This window comes from Martes martes (genome assembly GCF_963455335.1).
Source record: "Martes martes genome assembly, chromosome: 17".
NCBI lineage: Eukaryota > Metazoa > Chordata > Mammalia > Carnivora > Mustelidae > Martes > Martes martes.
In genome coordinates this window covers 17,454,258-17,470,863 of record NC_137905.1, presented here as the reverse complement: position 1 = coordinate 17,470,863, position 16,606 = coordinate 17,454,258, and the positions used below count along the sequence as shown (strand labels likewise).

General features: G+C 42.8%; 1 protein-coding gene across 1 annotated transcript in view; it reads left to right on the top strand.

Moving 5' to 3' along the window:
- Positions 1-105: 105 nt before the first annotated feature.
- TANGO6 (transport and golgi organization 6 homolog) overlaps positions 106-16,606 on the top strand; it is a 179,845-nt gene continuing 163,344 nt past the window's right edge. Inside the window, exons 1-2 of the mRNA XM_080828218.1 lie at positions 106-276; positions 13,777-14,417. Of these exons, the coding sequence (XP_080684344.1) occupies positions 180-276; positions 13,777-14,417 (738 nt within the window). The 5' untranslated portion in view covers positions 106-179. The remainder of the gene's footprint in view (positions 277-13,776; positions 14,418-16,606) is intronic.

Here is a 16,606-nt window from a genome sequence, read left to right as displayed (position 1 = left end):
TAAGAAGGGGCCTGAGACACTATTTGTAAAAGGCCCATCCTACTGCATCGGCCCCGCCCCAAGGCCCCACCCCTTGCAGCGGACCCCGCCCCTCGCGCCTCCGCCACATTCAATATGGCGGCGATTGCGGTCCGCTCAGGCGCTAGAGCCGGCCGCCAGTGGCGCGTTCCACTCCAGTCATGGCGGCCCCCGGACGGGCACCGGGCGGCGAGGCTCTGGGTACGTGCGGTCTGGAGAGCATTCTGGAGGCGCTGAAGCTGCTGCTGAGCCCGGGAGGTGAGAGGACGGATCTCGGCGCGGGGCTGCACTCTCAGGGCCGCCAGTCTTCCCGGGCTGCCCTGACTTCCGTAGTGTGCGCCCCTCGGGCCCTCCCTGGGACCCCCAGCTCTGAGGCCGCCCCGCCCCGCTCCGCTCCTGGGGACTTTGGGCATTGTCCGGCCAACCTCATTTTACTTGAGGAAGCCCAAGATCAAAAAGGGGATGGGATCCGCAGAATACTGATGGTAACCGACATCTCTTGAGCGCTTATCTTGTGCCAGGCACTCACTATTAAGCGCCCTGGGTACATGGTTCCATTCAGTCCTTACTGTCAGCCTCTGAGGTAGGGACTGCGGCAAGAGTTTACAAAAGGTTAGACTCTTGTGACGCGGAATGGGAGGTTCATCCTCTTGAATGCGCAGGGTTTAATGTGGATGCGGATTTGTACAGAATGCCGAGGCGTACAAAAAAAAGGAAGCAGTGGTGTTTGAGCTGGGTTTGGGGAAAGTATTTAGGGATATAGTCTGTAGGAGGGAGTCACTTCTATCTTTCGTGGTGAGTTGACAAGACCTTCCTGGGTTAGAATCTGAAAGGACCTTAGCAGTGGTTCAGCCTGGCGCTGTCTTTTTACACCTGAGGACACTTAAGACTCACTGAAGCTATTAAGTAACCCGCCTCAGATCGTATGGTCAAATTAGGGGCAGAACACAGACCCAGAACTGAGGTCTGCTGAACTCCATTCTCAGACCAAAGGCAGATTATTCTGTATGGAGCCTCTGCTGTTCTCTGAAGCTTTGAGAAAGGACACAAGAGATGGAACTGTGTGTGTGCAGGAAGGGGTTTCTAGGGTGAGCAGGGTAAGGTACATGAAGGGCCATGAGGTGACTGTTCCAAGTCTCAGATTTTGCGATAACACCCCCTCTCCCCCCACCAAATGCACAAATTCCCACAAACATTGTACCATACCTGGGAGAAGTGAAAAGAGGTCATTCATAATAGTAATTGAGAGCCTACTGAGTGTCAGGTCCAATAGTATGCTGTTTACATGTATATTATTTAATCCTCATGACAATCCCATGAGATAGGTATTACTTATATTTTCTTTTACAGATGTAGAACTAAGGCTCAGGTACATTCCAAGTTGGTACAGTGTCAGTCTAGTAAGTGGTAGAGTCAGGATTTTTTTTTTTTTTAAGATTTTATTTATTTGAGAGAGAGGGTACACAGAGGGAGAGGAGAAGGAGAAGTATATTCCCTGCTGAGCAGGGAGCCGGAGTGGGGGCATGATTCCAGGACCCTGGGATCTGCTGAAGGCAGATGCCCAACTGAGCCACTCAGGTGCCTGAGCCAGGATATTTTTTTTTAAATTATTTTTCAAGTAGGCTCTGTGCCCAATGTGGAACTTGAACTCACGACCCCAAGATCAAGAGTGGCATGCCCTATCCACTTAGTCAAACGGCCATAGCTAGGATGATTTTTAATTTATTTTTTAAGTACCAGTATAGTTAATATACAATGTTACATTAGTTTCAGGTGTACAGTGTAGTGATTCAGCTGTTCTATACAACACCTGCGAATCATCACAACAACTACACTCCTTAATCCCCATCACCTGTATCACCCATCCCTCCATCCACCTCCCCTCTGGTAACCATCAGTTTTCCTCTATAGCTAAGAGTTGTTTCTTGGTCTGTCTGTCTCTCTTTGCTTGTTTTGTTAGTTTCTTTCTTAAATTCCACATAGGAGTGAAATCATACGGTATTTGTCTTTCTCTGACTTATTAATTTTTTTTTAAGATTATTTATTTATTTATTTGACAGAGAGAGATCACAAGTAGGCAGAGAGGCAGGCAGAGAGAGAGAGAAGGAAGCAGGCTCCCTGCTGAGCAGAGAGCCCCATGTGGGGCTTGATCCCAGGATCCTGGGATCATGACCTGAGCTGAAAGCAGAGGCTTTAACCCACTGAGCCACCCAGGCACCCCATCTTTGACTTATTTTGCTTAGCATTATTTATACTCTCTAGCTCCATCCATATTGTTGAACATGGCAAGATTTCATTCTTTTTCATGGCTGAATGAAACACACACATCCCCCACATCTTTACCCATTCATCTATTGATGGATAACATTTGGGCTGCTCCCATAATTGGGCTATTGTAAATAATGCTGCAGTAAGCATAGGGGTTCATATATCCTTTTGAATTAGTGTTTGAGTATTCTCTGGGTAAATACCCAGTAGTGTGATTACTGGATTGTAGGGTAGTTCTATTTTTAATTTTTTTTTTTTTGCCAATGCATCCCTTTTTAATTGTACACAGAAGGCAAATTCAGGGTGGGGGTACACGTGGGGGACACGAGGCTCAGCGTGCTGGTGGTGCTGCTGGCCCGTGTGCCCCTGTCATGTTGGCAGCAGTGAGGGGTCCAGGGTCTCTGCTGCAGTGGCCAGAGTCCGGGGCCCGTCCTTCAGTAGCTTGTTTGGCATGGACATGCCACAGGCCGGTACCTCAAGGCCTCACTGGGGACGAGGCGGAGGTGGCTGCAGCTCTGCAGGCCCAGGGCCTTCGCTGTTGTGACCTTCGCTCTCCCCATCACAGCCCGCGCCCCTCCTGCTGCTCCCTCACAAGGCCCACACCAGCCAGCCACTCGCTGTGCCCTAGCTCAGGGAGCCCGGAGGTGCCAGTGGACGACTTGGGCATGTTCTTTGTTGCCTGGAAAGCAGAAACTGGGCTCTCTATTTTTAATTTTTAAAAAAATTTTACTTTTTAAAATTTTTAATATTTTGAGGAACCTTCATACTGTTTAGTTCTACCTTGGCTGTACCAGTTTGCATTCCCACCAACAGTGCAAGAGGGTTCCTTTCTCTCTGCATCCTCGCCAATACTCTTTCTTATGTTTTTTTATTTTAGCCGTTGTGACAGGTGTGAAGTGGTATCTCATTGTAGTTTTGATTTGCATTTCTCTGATGATGAGTGATGTTGAATATCTTTTCATGTGTCAGTCATCAGGATAGCTTTTTTCAAGTTTATTTAATTTTTTTAGTAATCTCTACACCAAACATGGGACTGAAACTCACATCCCCGAGATCAGGAGTGATTTACACTTGCTCTTCAACGGAGCCAGCCAGGCACCCCTGGATGTCTTTTTTGGAGAAAATTTTGTTCATGGAGTCTGCCCATTTTAAATTGGGTTATTTGTTTTTTGGGTGTTGAGTTGTATAAGTTATTTATATATTTTGGATACTTTTGTTTTTTTCATAGAGCCAGCATTTGAACTCAGATGCCTTCCACTATAGTATGATAACTATACTACTTTGCCCCAATGAAGAAGTAAACTACAAAATAAAGTCTTAACTTGCTAATTGAGAGGTCACTTGTCTAGCAACTCAACCTAGAAATGACTGAGAACGAGGTTAAATGAGCAAAAAATCTGGAAGTAATCTATCTATCACAAAGCACATACATGCAAAGCACATTCTATTTTATTTTTTTGAAGATTTTATTTATTTATTTGAGAGAGAGAATGAGAGAGAGAAAGAATGAGAAGGGGGAGGGTCAGAGGGAGAAGCAGACTCCTTGCCAAGCAAAGAGTCCTATGTGGGACTCTATCCTGGGACTCCAGGATCATGACCTGAGCCAAAAGCAGTGGCTTAACCAACTGAGCCACCCAGGTGCCTGCAAAGCACATTTATAAAAGACCCTCTCTAAATTTCGAAGAATATGGGCCCAGCACGCTTCCGCTGTGCAACTCTGCTTAAATCTCGAAGAATGTGTGGTGGAATTACATACATACTTGTACTCATTAAACATACAGGAAATCAAGCATTCCTATTTGAAAAAGTTTACTGTGGTAAAATGATAAGATACTGCGCATATAGTCTGTTATATATTGTGTGCCTCTGCCTGCTGTTTCTTTTTATCATATCAGCTGCTGAGGGAATTGAAAAAACTGTGCATCATGAGTGTTCAGATGTCTCTGATGGATTGAGGGTATTGAGAAGTCAGGATGAAAGTAGTGGTCAAAATTATATCCAGCTGGATTAAAATCTTTTTGATTTGCCTTTAAATTTGACTCCCTTTAGGGGCACCTGGGTGGCTCAGCGAGTTAAATAAAGCCTCTGCCTTCAGCTGGGGTCATGACCTCGGGGTCCTGGGATGGAGCCCCACATCGGGCTCTCTGCTCAGCGGGGAGCCTGCTTCCTCCTCTCTCTCTCTGCCTGCCTCTCTGCCTACTTGTCTGTCAAATAAATAAATAAAATCTTAAAAAAAAAATAAATTTGACTCCCTTTGAGGTAATACTTACTGGGAGTCATCTGCATGTAGTAGCCTGACCTTACTGCTACTGGAGAAACAAAATTACATAAAAATTTATGCTCCCAAGTGATGAAGTTCTAGAACCTAGGTGAGGTTTGGTGGGCTGAGGTCCGGAGCCGATGACCAAGAAAGAATCCTTGAGACATCTTTGGTGCAAAATGGTGGTTTATTAAAGCACGGGGAAAGGACCCGTGGGCAGAAAGAGCTGCTGCCCTGGGTTGTGAGGATGGCAGGTTATGTACCCTGCGGTTGGGGGAAGGTGAGGGAAAAGGGGGGTTTCAGTGGAGCTTTCATATGCTAAAGAGGGCCTACAAGGTGCGGGGATACCGGATGTCTTGCGGCTTGATCAATGTTGTCTTTTGGCAAGCCATTAACATCAAGATAGTTGGGAGATTCCTGGTGGCATGTCACAATCCTGCTATCAAGCATCTTTGTTAGTGAGATTTAGGTATAGAAGAAACTTAACTTTACTTACATTTCCTTCTACCCCAGCCTCCTTCAGTTTTGTTTATGGAGGGGAGGGTGACATTAAGGCTTGAGGAACTGAGTTATTTGCCTCTGGAAATTGTGCTATCGATAATGTAACTTCTTTGTTTGTAGATCTCTAGGACATTTGTAAACCAAGGGAGACTCCTGTCCTGCACGATTGTGATCTCAGCAAGTTAACTATTTGTTTCTCATTTATGGCAGTCGGGTGCCTGAGGAATGTCACATATATTACCGAGGGGAGGGGAGCGGGTGGAGAGCGGGTGCAAGGTGCCAGCTTTTGCTTTGTCCTCAGCCAGTCTCCTGCTCCCTCATCACAAGTATCTTGTCTTTTGGGGAGATGGTACTATCCATATAGACCAAGAGAGATTAAACATGCTAGCGGTGAAAGGATGGTGCAGATAGCACCTGGATGGTGGAGTAGTCATCAGGAGTGGAACTGTGAAAGTCTGTAAGAGGAAGAGGAATTCAGTCTTGATGGGAATTAAACAGAAAGGAAGAAAGATGCCAGTGGTCTTTCACTTTCGAGCCATGAAATATTCTGCGTTAAGCATTTTCTCTTCCTCTGCCTTCCATTTCTATTCTCAGTTATGGGGCACATAATAGTTATCTCCACCTCTTTTGTTAGGAAATGTGTAAAGCAGAATTTGAAAGGGGTTTGTCAATTTTTTTTTTTAAGATTTATTATTTCCGGGGTGGGGAGGGGCAGAGGGAGAAGGAGAGAGAGAATCTCAAGTATACTCTGTGTAAAGCCCGACACAGGTATCAATTCCACGACCCTGAGATCACGACCTGAGCCAGAATCAGGAGTCGGAAGCTTAACCGACTGAGCCACCCAGGGGTTTGTCAATTTTAGTGAAGTTTTATTTGTAAGAAATGGAAACCGTCTCAGCAATAGTTTTCCTAACTATGAATTTTTTCTATACTAAATATATATTCAGTGAACTCTGTCATTAAATTTGAATTACATTGTCAGGAAGGAGCTGGAAATTTTGATAATTTGTAAATAATGAAGCTGTACCACACTTAATTTTGCATGCCATATTGCTTTGCACTTTGAACATAATAAAAAGTACTACACAAACTGTGGAGTCTGATTTTAAATGTCACCCAGCATAGGCATTTAAATTGGTGATTGGGAGGAATAAATAACGTTGTGCCTAAGGGCGGCATTTCCCGAAGTGTGATAGGGATGGTTTTAGGTGGTACATAGAGTAGCATTTTGAGGCTCTGTCGTGTAGTGTAGTGATCCAGAGCTAACTTACCAGGGAGAGTGGTATTGTTTTGATTTTTACGAATCTCTTTAGCATCTGGCTTATTAGAAGACAGGTGGATTTTCATATTCGCTTCACTGTTTAGTCTGTCATGATGGGTTGTTTTGATTGAAATAGATGAAGAAAATCTAAACTCACATAGATATGTAGTTGGAAAAGGAAGAACTTGATTGCTTTTTCCGATAATTGTGTATATTTTTTCGTAGTGTACTGAAACTGAACAAGAGGTAATTTCTTAAAGGTTAGTTGGGATATGGAATCTGAACTGAATGAACTTTTCACAGTTGGTACACTCATGAGAGAATGAGACCGAAAAAGGCAATAATGGCCGAGTATTAATATGAAAATAATTTTTAACTTGCAGACTCCCTGAGGAGTCCATATACCCCATTTTGAAAACCACCTTAGGGGATGCCTTTGTTATTTTCAAGCAGATTTTAATTATTTATCACCAGTAGAGGGCAGAGAAGACTATGCTATGAAGGGGCTCTTGAAAAACAGCTAATAGCTTTTGTTTTAATTTATTTTCTTTGTGTCCCATGTTTGGGTTCAAAGATCTTACAAAGTCGCAGGAAGTCACTTAGAGGTTGTTTGGTGGTCTTAATGGTTAGTGGTGACAAGTTAGGAGAACACTTCTTTCCTTTTTAGGTACATAGTAGCTAAAGGAACCAGAGACTCATGCTACTGAATCAGAACACTTGCCCTGAATGGTTTTAGAGAAGTAATGAGAAACTCTTACACTTCTGATTCTCATTATTCTTAACGAGTAGTGTTATGTTCCTTTTTCTTATATAGAAGTAGTTGATATTCCTTATAGTAAAGTTTTTAAAAATATAGGGAAACTAGAAGAAGAAAAAGAAAATGACCTTAACCTCCACTATCTGGAGGTTGCATTTTGGGAAATATTTTTCTTTCTGATAAACATAGATAGACTACATACTCTTTTATAACCTTAAAATAAAATAACTCTTTTAAGTACAGAAACTATACATATTCACTTCAGAAAAAAACTTTTAAATGTAGTTAAGCAAAAAAGAAAAATTACCCATAACCCTACCACCCAAAGGTCATCACTTAATACTTTGAAGTATAACCTTTGAGAACCTTTTCTGTTTGTGTACATATGTATATACATGTACATATTTTATTTTTTATTTTTTAAAAATATTTTATTTATTTATTTGACAGAGATTAGAAGTAGGCAGAGAGGCAGGCAGAGGAAGAGGAAGGGAAGCAAGCTCCCTGCTGAGCAGAGAGCCGGGTGCGGGGCTTGATCTCAGGACGCTGGGATCATGAACTGAGCCCCATGTACATATTTTAATAACAGGTTCATATTGTTCCTTTATTGATCAGTTTTCAGAATGATAGTGTCTTAATCTTCAAAGGTAACCAATGAAGTAATTTCTTTGTTTTGTTATGAGCTAATAGATTATTTTGTGTATATGATATGTTTCAAAAATTGTAGTCATTATTCTTGATGCTCAAATTGCCACATTTGTGGCTTGTGGGAGCCACTCCAGGGCTCTTTTTTTCTTTTTTAAAGATTTTATTTATTTATTTGACAGACAGAGATCACAAGTAGGCAGAGAAGCAGGCAGAGAGAGGGGAGGAAGCAGGCTCCCCGCTGAGCAGAGAGCCCAATGCTGGGCTCGATCCCAGAACCCTGGGATCATGACCTGAGCTGAAGGCAGAGGCTTTAACCCGCTGAGCCACCCAGGCGCCCCTCCAGGGCTCTTTGACTTGACCCTGGTAGTCTTTGATAGCCTTCTCGCTTTCAGGCATAACAAGATGTCCCAGACTCATCTTGCCCTATTCTTGAAAACAACTGTCTTTAAGGAGAAGTGATATTTATTTATTTATTAGAGAAAGAGAGAGCATGAATGGGTGGGGATGGGAGGCAGAGAGACTCTCAAGCAGTCTCCACACTCAGTGCAGAACCCAATGCAGGCCTTGATCCTACAACCCTGAGATGAAATCAAGAGTCAGATGCTCAACCTATTGAGCCACCCAGATGCTCCGAAGGAGAAGTGGTATTAGAGACTACAGTCTAGTAGACTATAGTCTACTACAGTATGGATACTAGGCATATTCATTGTCCCTGGTGTCATTACTTACAGACTTTTTCAATTATTAAAGCTAGGAAATATGTGTATTTTTAAAAAACAAAACATAAATTCACAGTTGTTACTGATACCCCAATTAAAATGATAAATGATGGAGTTTAATTTTTTCCCAACATTTCATGAACATTTTCAAGCATATAGAAAAGTGGACAGAATTTTATAGTGAAAACCCATATACCATGATCTAGATTCTTTCTTTCAGTTTTTTAAAAGATTTTATTTATTTGACAGAGAGAGATACAGTGAGAAAGGAAACACAAGCAGGGGCAGAGGGAGAGGGAGAAGCAGGCTCTGCACTGAGCAGGGAGCCTGATGTGGGGCTTGATCAGACACTTAAGACTGAGCCACTCAGATGCCCCTGACCTAGATTCTTTCTTTATCCCATATTTGTCCACCTAGCCATTCTTCTATATTTTATATTTTTATATTTATATTTGTTTTATCTGAAAATATTGGTTTCAATGAAGTTAATGTAGTTTACTTATTTCATACATATACATACATATATAGGTATATGCTTAACACATTTACACACATGCATATAATATTTTTTTTTAAAGATTTTATTTACTTACTTGACAGACAGAGATCACAAGTAGGCAGAGAGGCATGCAGAGAGAGAGAGGGGAAGCAGGCTCCCTGCTGAGCAGAGAACTCGATGCGGGGCTTGATCCCAGGACCCTGAGATCATGACCTGAGCCGAAGGCAGAGGCGTTAATCCACTGAGGCACCCAGGCGCCCCACATATAATATTTTAAAATAACAAATCCTGCATCACCATCATCAACAAACCTACTTTTTTTTTTTTTTTAAGATTTTATTTATTTATTTGACAGAGATCACATGTAGGCAGAGAGGCAGGCAGAGAGAGAACGGGAAGCAGGCTTCCTGCACAGAGCAGAGAGCCCGATGCCAGGCTCGATCCCAGGACCCTGAGATTGTGACCTGAGCCGAAGGCAGAGGCTCAACCCACTGAGCCACCCAGGTGCCCCTTATACCTTATTTTGATTTTTAATATCTTAGAGATTACCACATCATGGTTCATAGCAATTTTCTTCTTTTATAAGCATGGCATTATCTGGATATACTGTTGTTTATTCAGTCACGTCTCTTTTAATGGACATTTGGGTTGTCTCAGGTCTTCTGTTAATACAAGAAGCACTACAATGAATAGCCTGTGTATATGTAATTTTGCATTTTTGCCTGTGTATTTATCTATAGGATAGATTCCTAAAAAATGGGATTGCTGGGCCAAACGTTGAATACGTATATAATTTTGTTAGATATTGCCAAATTGCTCTCTTCAGGAATGTTACCATTTTCGTTTCTTCCAGAAATGTATGACAGTGCGCGATTTCCCAAAACCCTGCCACATAATGTGTTATAAAACTTTTGGATTTTAGCCAGTTGATAAATGGGAAGTGCTATTTCAGTATAGTTTTAATTTACTTTTCTGTTACGAACAAGGTTGATCATATTTTTATGTTAGAAGTCATTTGCATTTCTTTTTCTGTAAACTGTTCATATCTTTTGCTCATGTAGTATTTCATACTCTGTTCACTTTGTTTTTTTTAAAGATTTTATTTATTTGATAGAGGGCACAAGCAAGGGGAGCAGCAGGCAGAGGAAGAGGGAGAAGCAGACTCCTTGCCGAGCAGGGAGCCTGATATGGGGCTTGATCGCAGAACCCTGGGATCATGACCTGAACCGAAGGCAGATGCTTAACTGACTGAACCACCCAGGCGCCATCTCTATTCACTTTATTTATTTATTTGTTTTTTTTTTATTTATTTATGATTTTATTTATTTGTGTGAGAAAGAGAGAACATACACAGGCAGGGGGAGCAGCAGGTAGAGGGAGAAGCTGGCTCCCTGCTGAGCAAGGAGCTCTATAAGCTACTCTATCCCACGACCCTGGGATCATGACCTGAGCTGAAGGCAGATGCTTAACCCATTGAGCCACCCAGTCATCCCACCCCTCTGTTCACTTTAGAATATACTTATTTAGAATATATTGAATGAGCATGTCATTAAAGAATATTCAGTGAAATTTTTTTTGCAGTAATCTCTGCACCCAGTTGGGGCTCGAACTCATGACCCCAATATCAAGAGTCAGATGCTGTCTGGACTGAGCCAGCCAGGTGCCCCTCGAGATAACTTAATGGCTACAAATATTCCATTATTCATTCATTCATCTACTACCTGTTTTGATCAATACTACTTTATCTGACTGGCCTTGTTCCAGGCAAGGAGAATACAACAATGAATGAATGAAACAGACCAACATTCCTGTCTGTAAGCAGCTTTTATTCTAGTTGGCAAAGAGACAATAAATAATAAACAAAATAAATACTATACTTACATGTAGTATGTTAGGTACAGGTAGATGGCTGTTTACTCGTCCAGTCTCCTGTTAATGAATATATACTTCTCATTTTACGCTATTGTAAGTAATGCTCTGCTGAGTACTCTCTTATTCCATTTTAATCCTTTCTAATTTGTTTCTTAGAAGGTGTTTTAGTTTTAAAGTGTGTTACTTCTTATATTCATTTACGTTGTCAGCATTTTATTATAGTCTTCTAACCATAACCCTCCTCTTTGCCTTGTATTTTTTTTTTTTTAAAGATTTTATTTGTTTATTTGACAGACAGAGATCACAAGTAGGCAGAAAGGCAGGCAGAGGGACAGAGGGGGAAGCAGGCTTCCCGCTGAGCAGAGAGCCCGATGTGGGGCTCGATCCCAGGACCCTGGGATCACGACCTGAGCCGAAGGCAGAGGCTTTAACCCACTGAGCCACCCAGGTGCCCCTGCCTAGTATATTTTTTTTTTTTTAAAGATTTTATTTATTTATTTGTCAGAGAGAGAGAGAGCACAAGCAGGCAGAGTGGCATGCAGAGGCAGAGAGAGAAGCAGGCTCCCTGCTGGACAAGGAGCCCAACCTGCCTTGTATTTTTAATAGTTGTCCTGGAATTACAGTACATGTTCTTAATTTTTCATGATCTGCTTAGAGTTAATATTGTTACTACTTCACATTAACAGTTAAGGACCTTGCAACTATAAGGGCCATTTTATGGCTCCCATACCCCAACTTGGGCTTTATGCTATGATTTTTTTTTTAAAGATATAATTTACTTATTTGAGAGAGAGCACAGAGGGAGAGAGAAGGTGAGAGGGAGAAGCAAGAAGCAGACTCCCTGCTGAGCAGAGAGCCCGACATGGGTCTTGATTCTAGAACTCCGAGATAATGACCTGAGCTAAAGGTAGACACTTAACTAATTAAGTCCCCCAAGTGCCCCTATGCTATTATGATTTTCATGTTTATTATATTTATAGAAGTTATAAATCCCAATACACTTTCATAGATTTTGCCTTAGACATACATATATTTGAAGAAATTAAGAGAAAAAATTAGTCTTTTATATTTACCTATTTACCATTTCTGATGTTCTTCATTCCTTCCCGAAGATCCCATGTAGTATTATTTTTCTTCAGCTTGAAGAATTTCCTTTACCATTTGTTTGTAGTGCAGGGCTGCTGATAGTTCTCTTTGTTTTCATTGATCTGAAATGTCTTTATTTTACTTTCATTTTTAAAGGTTATTTTTACTATATCTAGAATTCCAAGTTGACATCTTATTTCTTTTTTTTTTTTTTATTTTTTAAAGACTTTATTTATTTATTTGACAGACAGAGATCACAAGTAGGCAGAGAGGCAGGCAGAGAGAGAGGAAGGGAAGCAGGCTCCCTGCTGAGCAGAGAGCCCGATGCGGGGCTCGGTCCCAGGACCCTGGGATCGTGACCCGAGCCGAAGGCAGAGGCCTTAACCCACTGAGCCACCCAGGTGCCCCGACATCTTATTTCTTATGTCAGTATTTTATTTTATTTTTTTTCTAGAGAGAGTGTCATGAGCAGTGGGGGAAGGCCAAAGGGAAAGGGAGAACGAGAATTTTTTTTTTTTTTTAAGATTTTATTTATTTGAGAGAGAGAGTGTGGGCAGTGGGAGGGGCAGAGGGAGAGGGACAAGCAGACTCCATGCTGAGCGTGGAGCCTGATGCAGGGGTCAATCTCACAACCCTGAAATCGCGACCTGAGCCAAAAACCAAGAGACTTTTGTCTAACGGACAGAGCCACCCAGGTGCCCTGGTAGGGAGAGAACATTAAGCAGGCTCCATACCCAGCAAGGAGCCTGACATGGGCTCCTTTTCACGATCCTGAGATCATGACCCTGAGCTCATGACCTGAACCGAAGTCAAGAGTCAGACGCTTAACTGACTGAGCCATCCAGGTGCCCCTCTTCTGTCAGTATTTTAAAGATGTTCTTCTACCAATTTTAGCAGTCAGTGTTCGTAAGTTCACAGTCATTCACAGCATCGTCCCTCATATATAGTACTTCATATTTTTCTGGCTGCTGTCAAGATTTTCTCTTTCTCTCTGGTTTTAACAATTGGCTCTAATATGCCTACATGTGATTTTCTTTTTACTTACCTTGGTACTTGGAGAGTCAGCATGAGCTGGGTGTACGAATTTTGTAGTTCGTAGTTCAGAGCTGGTTTTTAAAGACATGGGCCTAGAGAAGATCCTTGAGGAAGAGAGTGTGGAATTCAGGACAAGTCCAGGAGAATGTAGAGGCCTGGTAGAGGAAGGCCGAGCAGGAGAGACGCGGCCCTTGAGATGTCTCAGAAGCCAAGGGATGAGTGTGTTTCAAGGAGCGAGTTGTCAGCTCTGTCAGCTACTGCTGTGAGCATGTTAGGCTCCTTCACCAGTAGAGGGCAGAAAAGACCATTTTAGGAAAGGTTAGGGGGGTGGATTGAAAATAGATATTTTGTCGGGAGGAGGTGATTAAATGAATCCCTCCTACCCTTAGGCCCATATTTTGTGATCTGCTGCACTAGAATGTAAGTTCCATGAGAGAAGAGACTTTGTTTTGTTTAGTGCTTTATCCCTGGCACCCAGAACAATTTGGATGAATCTTTTGTGGTAAACATTCAGCCTTTTATTTTTTAGTTCTGGCTACAATTTAAGCCCAGTAAGATGACTAGATATGGCCTCTGCCCTCAGAACACACGGGGAATATAAACAAACTAAATGAAGTATAATGTGTTATATGCCATTCTGCCCACATTCCAGAGTGCTTTGGGAAGGCAGAAAATGGGGTCTTGAATTCTGCCTAGACTTGGGTGGTGCAACTGGGGAAAGTTTTCCAGGGACAGTGATATCTGGGCCAGGCCCCAGAGGATGAGCTGGAGTGGGTAAGGCATCCACACATTGAGAAGTACAATTTGTTTCCCATGTATGTAATGCTTTTTTTTTTTTTCCCCCTTCAAAAGGATCAGACTCAAGTTCGCTGCAAATCACAAAACACGATGTCCTGTTGGTTACTTTAAATTCTAACCTGTCTGCTTTGGAGGACAAATTGCTGAAGGATCCTCACTGGAAGACACTGAAACTCCTAAGGGATGAAATTGCTAATAACGCAGAATGGCCACAAAACTCTGTGGATGTCACCTGGAGTTTTACCTCTCAAGCCTTATTGTTGCTGTTGTGCTTGAAGGAAACCATGATCCACCTTGCAGCTGATTTCACTCCAGGTAAACCCAACCTGAAGACTCCAGAAGCTGCTCCTGCCCTGAGCCCAGATACACTTAGCATCTCTCAGCAGAAGACTGTCCAGTCAGCCTTGCAGTTTGTAGTCACCTTGGGTATCTGCCCCTATCTCATGCCTGGAGTTGGAGTCCCTTTGAGATGCAGAACTGAGTTTGGGGCCGTCGTTCAGGACGTGGTGTGCCTCGATACTCCTCCTCATGCCACCCGGCGCCTGTACACCAGCTGCAAGGTTCTTCTAAATGTTGCACGTCACACATCTCTGGGGAGCTTGATTTTCTGCCGCCATTTTGGAGATATTGCTGCGGGTCTGTGCCAGCTGGGATTCTGCTCAACCAAGAGAAAACCACCAAAACCTGAGGGCGAGGTAAACACACATTGAGTGTGTGTGTGTGTCTTTGTGAATGTGTGTATATTTGTGTGTGTGGTTATAAAAGACAACTCTTAGGTCTTTGGAAAAGGGCTATTGGAAAGATCTAGAATTCCTGTTGAATGCCAAAGCATGTCTGGTGGATAAGTGAATCTTTTTAGAAGGCTGGCACGTCATTTATTAGATGCTAGTCCTTAGCGTGCCTAAAGAGTCCATTTTACCTGTTTCTTTTTGTCATTTTATGACAGTGATTGCAGGTTCTTTCTTGAGTCTCTGTTTCCTTTCTTCTTCTTTTTTTTTTTTTTTGCCTCTGTTTCTTTTTTAATAAAATGTGTACAATGATACTTGCCTTGGAGGGTGGTTGTGAGGATTAAGGATAATGTGTGTAAAGTACCTAGCCCAATCCCCAGTAGTGCTCATCAAAAAGTAATTACTACTAATACTAGTTTTAAACTATTCATCTGTCCTTCATTAAGTTCTTGGAAAGATTAAATGAAATTAAGTATGTAAAGCACTGGGTACACTGCATAATTCAATCAGTGTTCGTTGTTAGTATTAGCTGTTAGGAGTATTGTCCTGGTTTTTTGGCTTTTTTTTTTCTGACATAGTAAGGATTTGGGTACCTGGATTGTAAAGGTTCTGTGGAGGTTACGGAAGCAAAAGACATTAACTGAAGAGACAAGATGCATAAGTACAACATAGCAGGGACCCCGAGTCCCTCATGAGAAGGCCACCAGCATCAGCATAGGAGCCTAGTGAGAAGGAGCTGTTAAGATCTAAATGTATCGAAGGTCAGTGTGTCTCGGATGTGGGCTAATTCCTTCGCCCCTGCAGCCAGATTCGTAATGCCCACCCACCTCATTTCTCTGTCACCTCTCTATGTCACCCTCTAATCATAGTTCTTCTCTGTTCCCTTTTCTGTTCTCTCTCCTGTGTATGTTCACAAACATTTGTCTAAAAGCTGCTGTCATCCGAGCAGTGACATGAAATGATGAGCTCCCTCAGTGGCTTCATGTTGTGGGGAGTAGGGCACTGTGCTCTTTATGACAGGTTGTGAGTCTTGGCATTTGTATCCATGCCTTCTGCTTCCAGTGCTCTAAGATAAGGGGGGGAGGGGGGCTGGATTGACAGGTCTTAGTACTGTCACCTAAGCAGTGCCCCAGAGTGTCAAGCAGGAGGGAGAAAAGGGAAGCACACAGAAAGGACCAAGTAGGAAGGAAAGAGAAGTTGACAGAAGGGGAAGCACGGGGCGGGTACATGTTTTGCAGCTGGGCAAGTCCCAGCATCAGGAGCTGCTGTAAGCAGTGCGAGTGCTTCACATTGCTAAATGGTAATGGGCACAATCCTGACTGCTTTACCGAGTTACTGAAGGGGAACAGTACTGTTGAGGTTCAAGGAGACCCAACAGATAGCATCTGGGTGGCTCAGTGGGTTAAGCTTCTGCCTTCGGCTTGGATCTTGGCCTCAGGGTCCTGGGATTGAGCCCCACATCGGGCTCTCTGCTCAGCAGGGAGCCTGCTTCCTCCTCTCTCCCTCTCTGCCTGCCTCTCTGCCTACTTGTGATCTCTCTCTCTCTCTGTCAAATAAACAAATAAAAATCTTGAAAAAAAAAATAGCACTCCTCTTTGCTGCCCAACTTCTGAGTGAATTAAAATTTAACTGAGTAAGTGAACTAAAAACTCAAAATGTCATCTCTCCTGCTCCTAAGTGCAAAATTGGGGATATAGCTTATTGATGGAGACAGTTGGGCTTCCCAACAGCACATTCCAGAGTTAGACACACTTACTATTCACCCAGTTGTAAGGAGTGCTCGAAAACTGTAGCACCCTGTGCTCCCCCATGGCAGGGGATATGCCCCTGTAAAATCCACAGCAAGGAAGAGCAGAGCAGAATGTACACTTGCTCCCAAGACGCAGAAGAGAAACGAGCCAAGTTGTACCTGCCAACACTCTCCGGTAAGTAAGTTTATTTCAGACTCACCAATAAGGTAAGTGCCTAAAATCTCCTGCCCAAAAGTGAGTGAGGGGGTGCAGAGGGTGCAAAGAGTGTTTTGGTATTAATACTTCCTCCATGTGGAAGGGAGTCAAGAGAAGGAAGCCTGTTCTCCTGTCCTGTCATCAGTGTTTTTGTACAGTACTGTAAACATCACCTTCTAGTGCCTGCTAAAGCCAAGTACATGTTTCTTT